Source organism: Taeniopygia guttata, chromosome 5 (genome assembly GCF_048771995.1).
Source record: "Taeniopygia guttata chromosome 5, bTaeGut7.mat, whole genome shotgun sequence".
Lineage (NCBI taxonomy): Eukaryota > Metazoa > Chordata > Aves > Passeriformes > Estrildidae > Taeniopygia > Taeniopygia guttata.
Genome location: NC_133030.1, coordinates 44,620,104 through 44,640,983, shown reverse-complemented (window position 1 = coordinate 44,640,983; position 20,880 = coordinate 44,620,104). Strand labels below are relative to the sequence as shown.

The 20,880-nt window shown below is 38.0% G+C and overlaps 1 protein-coding gene across 1 annotated transcript; it reads left to right on the top strand.

The window, feature by feature from the left end:
* Positions 1–91: 91 nt before the first annotated feature.
* Positions 92–16,799, top strand: DIO2 (iodothyronine deiodinase 2). The gene is given in 2 exon segments (NM_001270969.2): positions 92–822; positions 11,496–16,799. Coding segments are annotated over 2 exon segments (840 nt in total). The 5' UTR covers positions 92–600; the 3' UTR covers positions 12,114–16,799.
* Positions 16,800–20,880: the final 4,081 nt, after the last annotated feature.

Sequence of the window (20,880 nt, the reverse complement as noted above, 5' to 3'; positions counted from 1 at the left end):
GCACTTTGCACCATAGGCAGATAGCAGAGAGTGCGAGAGGAGGAAGGCAGGAATACAGAGACGCGGAGTAGGAGGGGGGGACGGGGGAGGCAGAGAGGGAAAGAGAGGGAGGGAAGCAGGGAGGAAGGAACAGAAAGTTCATGTACATAAACCTTTTTTTTTTTTAAGTATTGTTGCACCTAGTAGCTAGCTTTACTGACACAGAAATGTGAGATCTGTTCAGTGCTTAAATATCGGAGAAACAATGGGATAGTGCAGGAAAGTTAACAATTAACAGTCTCAGCTTAAATTTTGTAACTGCAGGGAACTGGAAAAACAGCTGCCTCTCTCTTCAGCAAAATCAGGTCTCCTGGTTAAGAGAAGAATTTTTGTTAACATCTAAATTTCTGAAAAATAAGCAGCTTGCACTTGAATGACTATCGTGCAGTTATGTTTTTAAGCAGCCTGCTCATACTTAACTATCTCTGCTTATTTTAAATAGAGCAGCTATGAAAGGGGTAATGAGGCTTTTGAAATGCCTTTTGCTTTACTCTTTTAAATGAGGGTACAGAGCAATAAAGAGAGCTGAAGGTATCCGGCTGAAGCGAAACAGCAAGGAAGATGGGTTTGCTAAGTGTGGATTTGTTGATCACGCTTCAGATCTTGCCGGTCTTTTTCTCCAATTGCCTCTTTCTCGCGCTCTATGACTCTGTGATTCTGCTGAAGCACATGGTTCTGTTTCTGAGCCGCTCCAAGTCTGGGCGCGGTGAGTGGCGGAGGATGCTGACCTCGGAGGGGCTGCGCTGCGTCTGGAACAGCTTCCTCCTGGACGCCTACAAGCAGGTGAGTGCGCGGGGATGGGGATGGCGATGGGCACGGCGGGGATGGGGCGGCTCAGCTGGGATGAGCATCCCCCTTGTCAGCGAAGAAGGGAAGGGAATGACTGTGTGGTGCAAACCATCACCTATCTCACCTTAAGCTTGATGGGAGAAGTATAAGCTGAAATGAGCTGTACTTCTAAGTCGGGGTTAAGGATTCATGAAATTCTGGAGCTGCTGACTCCCTCTGCTAACTCTCTGTGCAGCCTTGGCCATGTCACTTAGTTTAGGCGTGCCTCAGTTTCCCCAAGAGCATGAATAATAATCTTTATGTTTTTAAGGTATTTCACGGTCTTAGTTTAAGAGTAATTGTAAAATACTCTAGATGTTTTCACAGCTGTAGTTTATTATTGCCTTGTGAGATCCTCAGATATAAAAAGACTGCATCTTCAGATAGATCTCTACATAGACAGATGTTAGCTATGTAAGTAGAGTTGTTTTACCTAGAGTAAAATATAGAAATGGACCATTGTCATTACACTGGCATTTTCTATTATATGTAAACTTTCATATTGGAGGAAGTATCCAAGTAAAACTGTACACAAATTGAAAAAGTGACCTTTTTCCTTCATGAAAGCAGTGACAGAGGGACATGTCGGAGATTAAAAATGAACTTGACTAGCTGTCGGACAGCTACCTGGTGATTTAAGTTAATAAAGCCAGCAACAGTTATGCAACATGCGCTTTTCTTTTCCTTTTAAGATTTCTTACAAACATTACCCAGTGGTACTGCCCAGGTCTCATGAGGTAGCTGGAATTCCCTTTTATAGATTGGAAAGGTGAACCCAAACCCATGAAATTTCTTGCACAGACCACCCAGTTAGTAAGTAGAACTGGATTCAGAGCTCTGTGGCTTTCAAAACAGTGCTTAGTCTGTTAATTTCTTGTCCTATTTAGACCATCTAATTTAACATACTCCATGTGATGTCATAGGGGTCCTGTACAAATGATACTCTTCTGAAATATTTCTTTTTGTATTGTCTCCCCCCCACTTTGCTTTCACATCCCTACAATACTCTTTGTATTTGCTCTTATCTGAAAATGTGAAGATGATGCTGGTGTTTGCTGGCTTTGTGATATGGAATACCATCTGCTTTGCCTGAAACTCAAGCCATGGGGACATTAATTTTCAGTGTAAGACAAATATAAATAACTTTAGCTTTTGCCAAATGGGTCAACCTCTTGCTGCAACCCAGGAATCATCCAGCTGGCTACCCAAATAAAATAATGCTGAATGAAGCCCACTATTCTCCTAGCCCTTCTAGTCTTTGTTTTTATTCTCTTCATAGACATTAAGTAAGTAAATTTTACAGTGGCCTTGTTAAATGGGTCACTGAACACAATTGTACCCATTTTACAGACAAGGCAAGACAGGACAGTAAACACATGACTTGGTCAAGGCTCCAGTGGACGTTGGTAGCACGACTGCAACAGTCAAGTTCGAGTTCCCATATTTGCAAACTATATGTGGCCTGGGGTCTGAAGAAGTTGTGAAGCTGTAAGAGACCTTATATCCATGATATATTTTCAATCTCTTTTTGCTTAAATTACACACAAGTATTTAAACTTAAGACACTGCGTGCTTTTCTGTAGTCTCCAAAGTCATGCTTTGCCTCTCTTTCAGTATCATGATTTTAACGATTGGAGTGACAGGTATGGTGACTCTGCTATTTTTGGTGTTGGCAATGAAACTCATACCTTGAACTTTGGTAACTTTATTCTCTCCCTTATCATGATTAAATCATCTGGGTTGTTCAGGTCGGTCAGGCCATAAGGTTCCAAGAATGAACTCTGTGTCTCAATGAACTCAACAGAAAAAAATGCATATAAACACAACAAAGTTTTATTACCTTGCTCCAAAAAGAGGAAAAAGTCCATTCATGGCAACTATTCTTAAGACAGATGAACCAACAATTAATGGAAAGACTATTTTACTTTATAGAATTATGGGCCATAAGGATAGAAGATCATTGGAGACTCTTGATTGCCACAGAAAGATAGATAAGTATAGAAATCAAATTGTAAAGGGGACAAAATAAACTGAGAAGCAATATTGGAAGAAGACTCATCACCTCCACAATAGATGAGAATGTTTTGCTGCTTCTGTAAGGAATAAATAGGAAAAAAGTTTCATCTGAAAAGTTCTACTGGTAGATTTGAAAAAGATTGAAACATATCCTGCTTTGTATCATATTGTTGCTCCAATTTACCAGCTGAAACCAGGTATTAGCAAATTACTTGAAAAGGTGCTTAAACTCATTCCACTGAGCAGTATTTATGAGAAAATCACCATTTTTCATGTAGAACAGCAGAATTGCAGATGTCTGAGATAACCACAGACAGACTGCCAGTTAGAACACTGAATCAAAGAAGTAACTGTGCTTGGTTTTACTGTGTTTTGTGTCACTTACACAGAATTTTTCCTGAGTACAGTTCATAATATTTTTCACAAAACTATTTTTACTTGATGTAAAATTTCTGTTCAAAGAAAAATTTATGGGAAGCTACATTGTGGGTAGATACTACATTCTGAATTAAGGTAAACATATTACAAGAAAGTAGCTTGCCACAAAAGCATGCATTGTCCCAGATTTATTTTTTCAAGGCTAGTGTGTAGAAGATATGATCTTGTAATTGTTAGAGTATGTTTCAAACAAGCTATTCTGATTTACATTTTCATTGTCCTTATAGCTCATCCAAATTTCAACTTTTTTTTTTTTTTTTTTTTTTTCTTTTTGTTGTTATTAAGTATTATTGCACAAGGTTTTTGGTGAGGGCAATTATTTCATAGGCAAGATTACCTAGCAACATTTGAAGATTTTAACATTATCAGTGGGGAAACAATGTAAAGTTTGTTGTATTGTATGTAGAGTATATTCTGTGTTCTTTTTTATTGAAACATTCTGTATGACTGGTTTTCTCCACATTTTGAAGTCCTACTGGAATCATAATAATTGGGTTTTTGTTTATTTTGATTTTAATGTAAATTTTGCTAAAGAATAATATATTTCTTTTTACTTCCTTAGCTCTGAGTTCAATATCTGTCGGACTCAGTGTTGATATTTTCTTCACTGCATCAGCTTTGTGATTTATAGACCATCCTATATTTTCCAAGAGGCAAGTGTGTCTTACATTACAAGGGAGTCTTTAGGACCAAACTAATCATCATAACAGAGATAAATACAGATTGTAGTCAAGTTAGACTACTTTCTGTAACTGAAAGAATGCAAATGTTTTAAATATTATTTTTGTATATGTTTGTGTATGTAGGTATTTACAATTTTATATGTTTGCCTGTATAAAGATCTATATATACCTCTTTGACTCTATACATGTACATACATATATGTATAAAAAGGCAAAAGTACACATATATAAGCATACATTTCCAGCAGTCAGTCCCTCTCATTTCTCCCTATGTGCATACACATATATATGTGTGTATGTACACATACATACAGATATGAATGCAGTCACAGCTATTGCAAGATAAAAACCAAGACTTTTTGGGAGGGTGTTAGTGTAACTATGATTTACATAGGCCATTTCTACAAATGCCAGTGAGGTATTTGTTCTAGCTTAAAGCATGTATACTGAATGTATCACACATCTGCAAAAATCCAAAGAAAAAGTTGGAGAAGTTTTGAAAAAAATTAAAAGCTTTTTTTTTTTTTACCTGCTAAGTTCTGTGCTTTATTTAGTAGTGGGATGAATCTGTTTTCTAAGATACCAAAGGTGAGAAATTGTTATCTTAAAATGCTTTTAAAATAGGTTAAGAAATGGTTGTACCCATTAGACATGCTCAGTGGTGAGCCCTTGTGCTGGAACCTTTTCCAGTGCTAGATACGAGCTCTGTGTTTCAGCAAGCCAAAGCTATCATTCTTGGTCTCCAGTAGAAGGCTTTAATGTTATCCTTGAGGAAATCATCCGTGTTCTCCACCTCAGTGTAGGGTAGTCACAGGGAAGGCTTAATGGCCTCTCCCTGCAGCAGTCCAATAATTAGGAATGCCATGATGTACCTATAGGGGCAACGTGCACACATGCACACACACAGAGATGTGTGTAGCTGTGCGTCATGGGCCTCAGAGGGATGCTGGTATCTCGAGTGATGGATGGTGGTGGGTGTGTGCGTACTTGTACAGCTTTTTACTGTCTTTAGAATGGGCCAGCAGCAAGCTCTGGCATGACAGTCCCAACAGGGGAATGGCTGGCACAGGATCCCAGGTTCATGGCGTAGACCCAGCTCTGGAGGTAGCAGCAAGCAGAGTGGTTCAGTAAACACCCAGTGAGATTTTCCTGGGTTTTCATGCAGGCAGTTAAATTACCTTTGGCTGCTTTTTCCTGCCTGGTAGGTAGATCATCTAAAATAAATCAGAATGCCAAGCAAAACAGTCCCAAACCTTAGATGTTAAATGCATGCTGCACATTATCACAAAGATATATATGAAAGTAATATAAAAGCATGATCCTCTGCCTGCTCTTTGGCTGTCCAGCAACTCTTTGCATTTTGGGGAAATGTTTTAAAGGTTGAAACAAAGACACAATGTTCATACTTACTATTTGTATTTATTTAGTCCGGCAAGGTAAGGAAGTCTCTCTCTCTCTGCCTTTGACAGTGATAAAGGGAATTTGAAAAAAAGTCTGTTGTATAATTTCAGGGTTTAGAACTAGACATTGTGTGGTATTAAAAATATTTTATTGTTTTTACAAAGTTCAACTTTAGCAGGATTGTTTTCATTGACATATGCAAATGAAAACAATCTTGAAAGAAGTGAGAAAAACAATAAACTGAACCAAACCACAGTTAAAACTTCTCCTGCAAAGTTGGGAATGTAAATTCAACAGGATTTGGTCTTGAAATTTTCTCATTTTCTCATTATTACTAATATATAATCATGTTGTAGTTGTGTCTGAGAATCAACCTAAGCTAGGGACCCATTGCACTAGACAGTGTCCCAACAAGAGGAGCAGACAGCTGATCCCATGGAACATAAGAGTTCAAACATTCAAGACAGACAGAGTAGAAAAAGGAATATGAGGACTTTTGTCACACATGGGCTCTCATCCCCTTTTATTTTAGGGGATCAACTTTCATTTTCAGATCTAAATTCAGTTCTTCCATAACTCTTTGCACTGTTCCGTTTCATCCTTATGTGTGAAAAAATGGCTGTAAGGAGTGCTTGCCTTGTCAAAGCCCTGTGAAAACCCCTTTTTGCTGTAATAGACACAAAAATTTAGTTAGTGGGCACTATTTGGGAAGAGGATCATACATGGCTCTTGAGTGGTGGCTCTGTCTCTCTGTCAAAACCGCCACTGTGTACTCATAAAAATGAGTAAAAAAAAAGAAAAAAAACATCATCCAAATTAATATCAAATTCCCTTCACAGGCTGAGTAACAAAATGTGGTGAAGGCCTCTGTCACGTGTAGGTAGATCCTGGTGGCCAAGGTGTAGTAGGCCATGCTCCCATCTTGAGTGAAACATAAAACCCTTAAGAAGCTTGCTCTTGGCTCCTCAATCACAGGAACTAAAATTAACTGTAAGAGTGCAAGGCAAAAGGCTCCTTTATGCCTTCCTTGTGCATGCATACTCATTTGTGGGACTGGTGGCTTTTAAATGGAGAAAGCAGCATTTGACTAGTTATTTTTATCTGGACTGTGCCTGGTTTGTTTGTTTCCCACTTCCCTTTGAGAGCTCCACATACCTGATCTTAAATAAAAAACTCTGGGAAAGCCTGAGCCACTTCCAGTCTCTACTCTCCAATTCAAGTAATTCAAGTTGCCATCTTCCCAAGAAAAATGAAGAACTTCTGCACCCCTTATTCTACTGCAGACAAGGGTCTTCTGTGATTTTTGTCAACTGCACAACTCTGGGTTATGAAATAAAGAAAACAAAAATAATAGTTTGTAGAATTTGCCAACCAGAGTTAAATTATGATTTGGATGTAACTATACGTAGCTGAATGGGATCAAATCAAGGCAGAGAATTTAAAAAAAATGCTTAAGGCTGCAGGGATTCAGTTCATTGCCAGTCACTGTACTCCAGTCCCAAACACAACATGCCCATATTCAAATGACTAATATCATAAACTGTTCATTGTCTTGCAGCACCTATTTTTTTTACAGGGTTGACACAATCTGATGAGTCTGCCAAACTGTATGAAAATCCCTGATGCAGGGAATTTAAGCAGCATTCCAGTGCACAGGAAGGTTATGCTGAAGCTGATAAAAGCAAAGGAAAAAAGAAAAGGCAAATATGGGGACAATGTTTTGTCCGTGGAACTTTACCTAGTTATTAAGGAAAATGTACTACAAACTTAGCAGTGTGTGCTATTTCTAGCCTGCAGTTTATGAATAGGGCTTTCTCTCCTTCTCCTAAATCTCCTTCATTTTGCAGGCTGTGTGCTAAAACATCAGCAATCTTGTTCCCTTTTCACTCTGCATGCAGACTAAGAACAGGCTGTCAGGCAAACACAAAATTCTCACAAATTATGTGAGTCACTGCTTTGGTGTAGCTGCTTGCCCCTGCTGATGGCTGGGCTGGCTTGCAGATTTGGTTGGCCTACCTTGTGTGTCCCATGCAGGCTGTGTGGGAAGGGATGCCTGCGTGCTGCTCAGTTGCTACCTCATTCAGAACGCTGGCACCAAATGGCCAAATATTCACACACAAAAGTACGTGATTATGGAAGTGCTGGATTGCGTGTGAGGGGAGTTCTGCTGGTTTGTTTCTCAGAATTTATATTTTGCCTGCCTTTGTGTAGGATTTCAAAAGCACTTTGGCTGAATACATAAGTGTTTTTGTTTGTTTTCTCATTGCATTGATTTTCTTTTCCAAGAGCTATTTTTTCTTTCAATAAATAACAACAAAGAAGATGACCAAGGCCTACAATGCAGATGATCAGCAAGGATGATATTGTCATCCTGTGTCAATTGGTTCAGAGTCTGGTGAAATAAACAGTCCCTTGGGAACGTCAGTGCTTCATCAAGACCAATTAGTGGATCTGCGGCTGCTGCTTATGTTCAAGCATTAACGACTGGGCAGGGCTGCTTTTTGGAGTGCCTGACACTGGCATGGAACAAGGCACCGACCTAATTACTTCTCTACAAGAGCAGAAAATGCCTCATGAATGCCTGCTTGGCAAGGATGTCTCATTAAGGGGAAAAAACCCAACACAAGCACTCCTAGAAACAAAAATTAAAATTATAGGTAACCTGCGGCCATGAGACTTCCTTCATGGCTGTGGGAAATGAAGAGAAACTGCTGTAAGGTGATGTATAGTTGTATAGATGGATAAAGGCTTCTTTGTACTTTGTTTCCTAACTCCATCTATTTTTATAGTCCGTAAGGAGTATGAGAGGCAGAATGCAAACTTGCATCGTTGAAGAACAGAACATATATTGTCATCTTTGCTATCAGTGTTAAATGGGACTTGAAGAGTTGGTGTCTGTTGGAAGCTGTTTTATTAGTCTATTTCTTCAGGGTTTGCAAACTGGCCTAGGAAACTAAAGGGTTTGGTAGACCTGAGTGAGGAATTGGTAATGAGGAGCTTATGATATATAGCCTCTCTTTCTGCTTAAAATGGTCAAGAAGGAAACTGTGGCTTCCCAGTTCAAGAGTCATGGCTAGATATTTTCAGTCATGATAGTTTTGTTAAAATAAAACTTGAGGTGTAACTAGAAACAGCTGCTCAGATGTTTCTTCGGTCCTAAGCACCTCTGTTCCTTCCTGACTCATAGGTGCTTCTTTTTACCTTTATTTTTCTTTGAAGAGTGAGAGCAAATATAAGAAATGCAAAATGTATTGTTTATTGCTGATTTGTGAGGTAAATGACATGCTATTACTTCTTTTCATTGACTGGATGAGCGCACACTCTTAAATACTGAGGCCCACTATTCACCTAGGGGGTTGGATGAAGCACAAATACTTACATGTCAGGCTTTGCCCAAAAGGCACATTTTCAGCAAGCTATCTCTGAAAAAGCATATATGGTAGTTCAGAAAGAGTAAAGCTTTCTAGGTGAGGAGGGATCAAGTGTTTGTGTAGATATGCATGTGTTGTGTTTTTTGAGATGCCCTTTTTGTGGTAGTCACCAATTTATCACAAATTGCTGAATTGTTTAGTTGGCTTCTGGATTGAATGATTATATGGATGCCACATGATCTTGACCTGTGTATTTCTTTATTCAAGTGCAGCCCATTACCTTACTCCTGCTTTACCTATCTTATGTCACACAATGGCAGAGAGAAATGATCAACAGTTGAATAGAAGACTACCTGCTAAGGTGTAGGTTGCCTGAAATACTTTAAGATGCTTAATGCTACTTCTTAAATGCAAGGGCCTGAGTCTCTGAGCCTGCCTCTCCAGATGGATCATTTTTCTCAAAAACCTGGGATATAGTTATTTTCTTTCTTTGAGTTCAGTGGATAGTACACTTACACATCAGGTCCTAAACTCAGCTGTTTCAATCCTCTTGCTTTCAAAGGTGAAGCACAAGGCTTTTTTTAAACTGTTATCAGTGCCTTAGCAGATAGCTGCAAATGGAGGTTTACAGGGATGGGGGCAAAAGGGGCTTTGCTTCTCCAGAGCATCCTTGTTTCTCTTGACTGTGCTGCAGCTGCATATCCTCTACTTCCAGTGGCATGATCACCACATACTTGGCCTGGTGAGATTTGTGGGACTCAGGCCATCTTTCTGTAGTTCTCTTCCTTGCTGATCTCTGAGTGAGAATGGTGACATGGTTGTGTTACCATATGCCCTATTGGAAAGAGCCAAAATAATGCTCCTAATTGTGCGCCAACACGCTGTGAGACATTCTCATATAGTTATGAAGTCTGGAAGCATTAATGGCTTACAAACTTTTCTTTTATTAGACTCTCTGTTGTTATTCTGATGAAATAGTGCAGAACCTTGAATAACTGCAGTTTTGTTCAAGATAGTCAGGTTTCTGAGGGAGAAATGTAGGATCCAGTATCAGCAATCTATTTGCCTTTGGATCTGTGTCCAGCAGCAACTGCATGAGTGCAGTATTCAGCTGTTCACTCAGCTTCTTACTGCATCTGACTCCTATATTGCATCTGATACTATAATGCGATGTAAAATAGAAGTGCGCCAAAAATCAGTTATTTATTCAGTTTTTACACAGATTTCATGTAGTGTTAACATCTGTAGACTTTAATTGCAGTGTAGCTTCAGAAAGCAATACATAAAATGTTAAAGACTTTGGCCCTGTGTGTTTCCTTCAAAGCAACAATTCTGAACGTAATCAAATAGGGGACAGAGAAAGAAAGAGTCAGGAAAATACAAAAGGATAATTGCACTGTGTTAAAGGCAGAGACATAGGAATTTCTGAGGCAGGGCTCATTCAAAATTAATTGCATTATACAATAATGTTTTGTGGTTCTATAGTAGTTATCAGCTAATGATCTTGGAGACCTCTGCAGGCACCACCTTATTCTGCCATTCCCTCCTGTGAGTTGCTTTTATTCTGTCTTTTGTTCTATAGACATGCAAAAAGAAATGGTCAGGGAAAATTACCTTGCCACCACTGTTCAGATCTAATTCAGACTGTTGGCTCTGAGTTAGATCTGAAGTTAGAGCTGAGAACAGTTGATTTTCACCTCATCCTTCTTCAGCCATGATACAAACTTTCCCCTTTTCCTGCTGTTATTTTTTTTCCCCCCAATCATCTTGTAAAGAAACATTGCAGTAGAAGGAAATATGTCACTCAACCACTGATGAAATTACTGCAAAGGGGTTAGAAGAAATTTTAGAGAGCACAATCTTAAATAATTCATTGTCAAGGCAATGTATATATTAAGTGGGCATTTGCAGAGATCTTGTGTGTTTGGTACTCTTGAGTATTTTGATTCTTGGGCTGCAGGATGGAAGAGAATACACTAAGCTGCAAATCTCAAAAGTGAGAGGCACTGTGTGTGTTGTGAATTTCAGGAATATTACACCGAATGATTTTTGGGAGTTGGAAAAATGGCTTGACCTGTAGGTTGTGAGCTGAAAAGGGACCTAGATTTATAGCACCTTATTAGCTAATCTCTAATAACAGGCTACTGTTTTTCCAAAACAGTCATGGTATCTCATAAAAAGCAAATATCTAGAATATATAAACAGGTGTAGTCTGTGAGCTACTTCATTATACAAATTGCAGTTGTTTGATTATACTGAAAATTAGTGAAAACACTGTTGAAGTTTTGAATAGTGAGCTTCAAGGATGATGTGAACCAAGTGGAGAGAACTCATGAAAAATGCCAGTGGAAAAAACCCTATGTATCACAGAGGAAAGTTAGAAGAAATTTAACATAGTCTGTCTGGAAGCAAATACAAGTCTCCAAATACATAATGATGGGACAGGACCACTTATGTAGTGGGCAGAACACTCTTATCAAATTTTCTAACATTAATGAAATAGAATACTTGTCAGAAATGCCACATGTTCCTGAACTGTGAGTGCAGGTGGACAAGATGACTGTTTTGAAGCTGCTGCTTTTGATGATTTGTTCTGCCTGCCCCCATGTGACTCGCTAACTGTACTCGGAACAGGTGACTGTTTGAAGAGAGTACTCATAAGGATACTGCACAAACAAGTCACACTAACTTGCTATGTTTTAATTTGTTCTGCCATCAGGTCAAACTGGGAGGAGAAGCCCCAAACTCCAGTGTAATCCACATAGCCAAGGGGAGTGATGGCAGTAGTGGCAGCTGGAAGAATGTTGGTGGAAAGTGTGGAACCAAATGCCACCTTCTGGATTTTGCCAACTCAGAGCGGCCACTGGTGGTCAACTTTGGCTCAGCTACCTGACCACCGTTCACAAGCCAGCTGTCAGCCTTCAGCAAGCTGGTGGAGGAGTTCTCTGGTGTGGCTGACTTTCTGTTGGTCTACATCGATGAAGCTCACCCATCAGATGGCTGGGCTGCGCCTGGAATCTCTCCCTCTTCATTCGAAGTTAAGAAACACAAAAGCCAGGAAGAAAGATGTGCAGCTGCTCACCAGCTCCTAGAGCACTTTTCCTTGCCGCCTCAGTGCCAAGTGGTGGCTGACTGCATGGACAACAATGCAAATGTGGCCTACGGGGTTTCATTTGAGCGAGTATGCATTGTGCAGAGACAAAAAATTGCCTACCTGGGGGGAAAAGGCCCCTTTTTCTACAACCTTCAAGAGGTCCGGCTTTGGCTGGAACAAAACTTCAGCAAAAGATGAAATCCTTTCTCCACAGGAGTTACGTCAATCGATGTGTCCCTTTAAGGTGATGCAAAAGGGAAAAAAAAAGGAAAGCATATGCTAGTTTTAAAAGAATCTTTCAGATGATTGCAGGAGAACACATTTGGTAACAGTGTCAAGTGAGTGTTAACTAGTAAAAGAAAATAAAACAAAAATCTAGCTCCACAGAAACATTGTCAAGTGAAAAAAAAAATTGCACTCCTGCTCTTGCTATGGGACAGAAGAGATAAACAGACTTCTCCAAAAAGGTGCTGCTGGCAAGCAGGTAGGGTGGTTAGATAAGACCTGAAGACCCAGACTGGGGTTTCCCAGAAGCCCCAGTCCTGGGGTGAGGCACAGAAAGCGTTTCTGCTTGGAAGGCATTCCATGGAAAGGCAATGCTGTACATTTAATCAGAAATGCTTCTTTACCCCCTGTGGCCAATTCAAGGAACTTGAGAGGAGCAGGGGTTTTGCAATTGCTTTGCATACAAATGCAGTGCAGTGTGGTGATTTTCCTCTCTTGGTAGAAAATTTATTGTTCAGAGACTTCAGGAACCACATGCAGAATGGCACAGGCAGACTGGGTGCTCAGAGCAAGATGAATCTTTGTCTGCAGGTGTTTGTATTCTCTGTAGACACATCTGCACAGCATATTAACTGTGTAATGCTACCTTACATGTTTGTATCCAGTGTGCAGGCCTGTGCCTGCTGAGAAAGGTGTTAAAATCTATTGAGTTGGACCAAAAAGATAAAGGTGATCAAATAAGCCCATTACCATTTGAAAACTGAAATATCTGGAGTAATTATAACACAACATTGAGAACCATCTAGAGCATGCACCGTGAGACAAAACTCAGCTGATGCTAACCAAACCTTGGTTCTGAGAGCTGACAACACACGTTTATCAATGTTCTCTGGTTCTCATCTCTGTTTCTTTACCCACCTCCATCTCTTTCTGTCTATCAATAGGATTAAAGGTAATTTCACTTTTAGCTTTAAGAAAATAACTTATTTCTCTCTCTCTTTTTTTTTTTTTTTTTTTTTTTTTTAAGTGTGACCTTGAAGGTATATTTTGGGGACAGGAGAACTTATGCACAATTTTACCTCATTGAAATGGAAACCTATTCTGTCATTTACCCTGTTAAATGTAGTCATGCTGACTTTTACTGTCTTAGATATCTGAACCTTGTTTATATCTATGTTAATTGGAAAGTTAAGTTGTTTTCAGTCTTAGAATTGATTAGCTACAGTTCTGCTACTGGATGAGCTGATAGTCTGTTTTGCTCATATTCTTGAAAACCTTCCCAGAAGAGAAACAGGGAGGACAAATAGTTTGAATTAATGTGAGTAAGTATAAAAGATGGCAAAATTTTTATATGAATGATGATGAGGAATGGATTGTTATGTTGAAAGAGATACTGTGAACTTAGAGTACACATTAAGTTTCTAAAATTAGAATTATTTAATCAAGCCTGAGGAAGAGGCAGATTTACAATGAGCTAACCTATTAGAGCTGATAAATGAAAACCCATATGGAGATGGACTATCCAAGTTTTCTCTCATCTTTGGCAGAAATATGAAACAGATAACCAGAATAAGTGGCAAAAATCAAATTAGTTCATAATTTCTCATCCTGCCCATCGTCAGGAATATGATGTGTTGAGGCTGACATAGAAAATATTAGAAAATACACAAGTCTTTTAATTTTCATAATGCCCACTAATATTGTGTATTTCCTTAAGCTTGGCTCTTGGTCAACTTAGCCAATGTAGGAGGAATTTGGAAATGTGTTTTCAAGCACAGATCTGAAATAATGACACTAACATGGGTAATTTCTCCCGTACCAGGTTCATGCTTCCCATTCTTCTCACATTTTCCTCCACACACTGTTAAACATAGACACACATGCACTTACACAGTTGGTAATGTGCATTGGAGAAGGGTGTAAAGAGTAGTTGTCAGATGTCCCAGTGAGCCCCACTTCTCAGAAGACCTGTGTCTCTCTGTGTGTGCATTTATATATGCATTCATACGTATATAATACATTTTTATGTATGTGTATATATATGTGTGCACATATAAATGGTGTCTAAGACCACTAAAAATCATTATCCTGTCCTACCATTCATTAATGTTACTGTAAATTGTTGCTCAATGCAGAAGACTTACAGATCTTCATGACTAACTGGGATATATAACTGAATTTTTAAAACCTGTAATCATAGAAACAGTAACAAAGCCAAACTACATGGTTATTTAATCCAGTGTCCTACCTCTGACTGTATCAGATGCTTCAGGGGAAGGTGCAATAATTTTAATTTAGAGAATTTTTACTAGCTTCAGCCCATATTGTTTTTGCCTCATCTGAAGTGATTGTTGATGTCTCATTATCCCGCATGAGAGGCTGATTCTGGGTATTGAGATTAAAATATTTTGTGAGGTGGAGATTACTAAAATAAAAAAAGTCCCTCTTAATTTTAAAGAAAACCAAATGAAAACAGATTTTTTTCTTTCATATTTAAATAGACTGCTTTTCAACATCATTCTCATCTCTTGCTGTTATATGCTAAACCACTATACATAAGCGATCCCAATTTTTCTTCTGTATGTCAGTCACTATATAATCTATATAGAAATTTGCATACCATTTGTTTGTTTAAGACAAACAATAACTCCTATTCTTATACAGATTCATACTCTTTCCTTGTCTCTGAATCACTTCTGTTTTTGCTACGCCGTCTTTTTACTCAGGTGAGTAAAGATGTAGACATTAATCCAAGTGAAAATCTGTATTAATATACCCAGCACAGAATCTTTTCTTTATTATATCCTGTTCTTCAGTCATCTGAAACTTTTTTAATCCATAGCAACTCCACAGCCTTTGTAAAACTTAAACTAGTAAGTCTTTTCTTCTTTTCATCATTATACTGTAGAATTCTAAACTGTTTATATGGGAAATGCTAGCCAAATGTTTAACACAGCTGTTGAAACATACCTTTAGTTCAGAGGAAATAGTCAGAATTAGTAATTCAGTTTGTTAATACCCATTTGCATATCTAAAGTTACAATTATTTTTCAAGTCCATTCTCTGCTTTTGAATTTCCATTATTTTGTTTTGTCCTTCATAGATGCCTCTTCATCACGTAGTATACAGGAATTATAAAATTGGCTCCTGTAAATGGGAAAAACAAATTGATTTTCCACAAATAAAAATGCGCAATAACTTCATTTCTTTCTTGGCAACATGTATAACTGTCCTGCCTAAAATTTAAAGATATTCCAGCCTCACTGATTATCAAGACAGAAATACATTTTGCAAAATCTTGGGTTTCCCCAGAAAACTCCCCAGCAGGGCTTTCTTCAAAGTAAAATGGGCATAAAGGAAAAAAAAAAAAAAACCTGGAAAAGTATTTTCTAGGAGGCTGACAGAAACATAATGTTTTATTTTGTTTGTTTGGGGTTTTTTTGTGGTTTTTTTTTGGTTTTTTTTTTTTTTTTTTTTTTTTTTTTTACAAAATTGAAACATTTCATTGAAAAGGTTTTAAAAAAATATCCTCAATTGATAATAAAAGTGGCCATATGCCAGCTACCCAAAATTATTATAACAGTTGTTTTGGGCCCTGGTAGAGATTTTATTGCTTTGCTAGACTTGTCTAGTCTGCAGTGAGACTGGATTTGCTTCTATCTCATTCTCACTGTGCCAGGGCACTATAACATATTACTTGAGGTGCTCCAGTGTGACATACATGTTGAGCAACAGCTCCCAAAATAGGTGCCTGAAAGCATTCTGGAAGGCTACTGTATATAATAGAGACCCCAATACTGTGTCTCAACATTAGTATGGGAAACGTTCAGTATTTTTCATTTTGAGCAACATAAAAAGCTATTCTGGGCTATCATTCTACATTGTTCTGTGCTTAGCATCTGTATTTAGCACTGTAGAAAAGTAATGTAAAGCATTTTGTGCAAATGAGAAACTAGCATTTTGCTCTTTCCTTGTGTAGACAATGACATAAATTTAAGGCAGCAGGAAAACATGCCCCATCTATTAAAAATAATAAAATATATTTATGAAATATGTTGTTGAACAACTGTCTGAACACTTTGAAAAACAAAATGCAGTGATTTTTAGGAAGGTGATCTTGGTGGGGAAACCTACAACACTTCTTAAAAAGGTATTTGTGCTATGCATCCAGGTGTGTGCGGAGGGAAGTTATGTTTCTGCATGTGTGAAAGTGGCTTTTCTGTGATGTGGAGTATAGATTTAAGAGTTTTTAAAACTTTAATTCAGTACTATAACCAAAGCAATAAAAGGAGTCAGGTAGGGAATATTGGCCAGTTTTGTACAACTCGACACCATGTCTGTGACAAATCCATAATCAGTTGTGCCCAAATTGGAGTCTTCAGTGAAGAGGAATTGGGGTGAGACAGAGGAAGCTTGTGTGCTCATGAAGATTGCTAACAAAAGAGTGATTAACTCAGTTAGCTTTCAGATGCCTTCACGCTGGCATTCCTCTGTACACCTTAGTGTGGCTGTATTAGAGAGAGGGGTCCCTTTGGGTCTGTCAATAAGATCGCCGTGGTGTAGGTGCCTGTGTGTACTATGTGTGTGTCATTGTTTAAATGTCAAAAATACACTGCAGGAGAGCCAGCAAAATTTTGTTACAATATGGTGCTCCATGAAATGTGCTTTCTAGATTTGTTTTTCTTGTACTATAATAAATGATAATGGAAAATATACCTCTTCTGTGTTTTATTCTGATTGCTAATTCCACACAGTGGAATCTTGACATTTGACCAAGGAAACTTAGACCTATATTTAATATAAAAGCTTATGCTACCCTGACTAGATCTTGAGCAATGCAAGCAAAGTTCCTTATAAGTGGTAGAGCTAATTAATTATCTGACTACTCTCAACTTTTAAGAAAGGTAAAGGGGAGGGAAACAGAGCTACAAGACAGTTGAGTCTGCACAGAATTGCAGTGTTCAAAAAAAAAAAAGTACTTGAAGAAAGCATGCCAAGCTGTATACAGCACATGAAACCTAGGCAAATTGGTTATGAATGCATGAGCTATAAATGCCACTGCCATTTCAATGTACAGGCAAAAGATAAAAAATTAAATTAAAACCACAGCTGAATAGCTGTGACAAGAAAAAAAAAATCAAGTTAAAAATGTGCAGCAACTTTATAAACAAATTCACTTTTTGATTTAATTGCATTTTAGAAATTCTCAATTCTTTGTCATCTTTTGTTACAGTAAGTTTTATAGGACACTGCATATAAAAACTGCTTGTGAATATAGGTAAGAAAGAACAAAACAATTCTGCAAAAGGAAGACTGTGAAAAAAGTATATATCCTAGTTGCCCAAACAGAAATGTTCATTACAGTATACTTAATAGCCCTTGAAACAATCAAATAAATAACTCTCTCTAGATTATATAGCTCACATTACAAAAATAGCCCCCAAAAGTACGTAAAGAAGAATTTTGAATTTTGAAAATTTTCCTGTAGTCTGGTTGTTGGTGATTATGACCATTATATCAATTGTTGCTATACGGAGCTACTCAGTACTCTGGAAGAAATAAAAATACACTTCAGTTCTTGCTTCTTATTTCAGAGATGTGTAAATCAGATGAAGGCGGATGTGATGAAATAGCAGTTTTATTAGAAAATAGGACCCTCAATAAATAACTTGCTAACAAAGATTACACTCTGGATACTTCTAAATATTTGTGAGAGTGTTTTGTTTTTTTTCTAGAATAGGTGATGTCCATGGTAGAAACAAACAAAAATGAAAACAGTTTATCTGTGGAGCTGTATCTCAAGATGATTGACTACTGCTCAAGATCTTAATTTCTAACAGAGGATTTCTGAGGCATAATAAACATTTTCCAAATATAGTCTTCAAACAAAGGACCTAAATCTTGGTTAAAAACCTCAATCACAGACAGGGCAACTCACTGTATATGCCTGTGTACTTCTAATGTTCATGTTAGGGAATCAATGAGCTTGAACATGTCTTAGGGGGCTAATGTGAAATGGAAACACACTGAATGGGCATCCTGTTCAAATCCTAAAGGCCTAAGGATTTTTAAGCCTTCTTATATGACTTGACTAGAGAAAGAGAATCAAATTTACGTCATATATATGAAACATATGAATATATCAAAAGTTTTAGTTGTCTCTAAGTTCCTGTTATATTACATTAAAGAAGTAGCAGGCAGGAAAAATGCTCTTTTAAAGTCAGTATTTCCCATGTTTTAAATATGTATATTTTTGTTTTCCATAGAAAAGCTAATGTGACTTAGGTATTGATTAGGTGTGCAGGTAATAGGAGGGGAAATTTTCTTAAAAGTCTTATCTTTTTTAGGAATTTATCAGGTTTTGATGTCCTTTAACTCTATTCTTTTTTCCTTATATCCTTCCTGCACCTGATTTCCCATATTTCTTGAACCTGTCATATCACTGTGATGTTTCCCCCATTTCAGTCTTTGGTTTTGTGGAGTTTACTGAAGGCTACAGAATAGCTGAGGTCTTCATTTTGAGTATGATGTAAGGTCATGTGAGATATGGGAGAATACAGTATTTTGTTCTGTTTATCTCTGTATTCTCAGTGCACAACCTTTGCATGTGGGATTGTTCTCAAACATAATTTTTTGTATGCCAGCCTGCAGAGCTAGAACTGACTTTCTGGGCAGATTATAAGAACATAAAATAGCTTTCTGCAGACTGGGAGTGAACATACAGGTTTTCAGCTCAGCCCTAGCTACCAGAGTTTGTATTTCCCTACGTCTGCCAACCTTTTGTAAAAACTCACAACAACGCTCCAGCCTCATGCAGAGTGAGGGGCTGAGCAGAGTGACTCCCATACATTGGACCTCAGCAGATGTCTTATGAGACAAATCTTTCTGAGGTTTTCTCAGAGATTCACAGGAAATTAGACCAATCCCTCCAAATCAGAAATTGGTAGACTATATTTGGAAATGAAAATCACTTGCTTCGTGAGAAAGGAAATCTTGTAGCTGATTCTGCTATGGAAGGAGCAGCAGAATTATGCTAGCTGCATAGAGAAATTTAAGAGAAATTGTCTCTTAAATGATACTTGCAGATCTTCACAGGTGGGCTGAACAGCAGTGCTAAAACTGTCTGCAGTAGTTCACATAAAGACTGAACACACCTAATGGAAAATAACACAACTTTGTCACCTGTGTTTCTCAAAGCACCTGAAAAACAGAAGTACATCTCTGCTACAGACTAATTTGATAACATCTAGGCTGGATGCCTGACTGAAAGGGCATATGAGCATAAGAGCCATTTTCTCAGGATATTTCTTCTGCCTGTCTCCAACATCTGCATACCTCAGTATAACGCTGCTTCTCTGCCATCCAAAACTAGGGCAAACAGTCCAGCATCACACCCAGCTCCTCCTGAGTAGATTGTAGTGACTTCTTAATTTACTCTGTGTAACACTGGTGCTGAGCTGAAGTTCAGGTCATCCTGTTTTTTATTGGGATGGATATTTCCAAGTCAACAGATCAGCAAGTTTCCCAGCAGGATTTTCAGCAGTGGAAGTATACAGTAGGTGAGGCTGGAGAGAAGAAAAGTTCAACAGATGTTTTTTATTCCATGGGACTTACTATTTAATGTTGATTGCAAGAATTTTCTTATTATATGTTTAGTTATGTATGAAAATCTTCATGAGGCTTGTATTTACTTAGAACATCAAATTCTAATTTCAGTGGAACTTTCAGTATCTGAAAAGGAATTTCACAAGGCCCAAGTATCTTTTTCAGGTTTCAGAAACTGTAACTTTGACAAAGAAGATACTCATTAAAGTTCATGATGGCTGCTTTGAGATTTTTCTGTGAGTTGTTAAGTAAAGCAGAAAAATAATCATTGTCCTGTATCATGATCCATATCAATGTGAGGCAAAAGGAAGATTTTCAGGGCATGCAGCAGTCCTATGTGGCTTCTAAAGCATTCCTTAATGTTATTGCCTCTGTTTTGGAGTGGATCACCACCCCTTGAGAAAAAGCCTGCTGGGGTGGCTCAGTGGTGAGATGAGATATTTTTCTTTAAAGGACAGAATTTCCCTTCAACTGACCACTTCAGAGCAAACAACAGGGGAAAAAAGTCCATGAGAACTAGGTAAGTTTCCATTCCCAAACTGACTGCGGAGGAGGAAGATCTTCCTGTTGTTTTTATACTGTTTTAATCAATTTTATGTTTTCTCCCACTACAGAAGTGAATGTGCTGCTTCAGTGATTTGAACATTTACAATGCCAAAGCAGCCCAGGCTACTTGAATCTTTCTGTGGCCCCTCCCTTTTCTTCCTTTATTTGTTTGGGGCCAGGTAAACAGAGTCATTACTGAGATTACTGCAGTCTGGATCATTACCCAGAATACCATCTGTCAGTATTTTGTCAAACTTCCTTGTATTAAAAAGCCATTAGATGACATCTGACATTCATTTATGATCAGCAGATAAACCAGTTCACTTGACAGATAAATAGGGACCCAAATAAGTTTCTTTAATTGTGACTACTACCATATGTTGTCACTCATGATATATTTAATCACTGATCATGCTCTAATTAAATGTATCTTAAACCTCTTTGTCTTGTCAATAGAGGAAAAAACAGATGGCAATACTTTGATGTGGCTTCAAGTTTACTGCAGGCTTACATTTTCACTGACATGCAATAAAGAACTAAATTTGAAAAAAAATATAGAGGTGTTATTAAGATGTAGCATGTATTCAGGTTTACTTCTGATATTTGGAGAACAAGAGCTGTTGTGTGAAGTTGG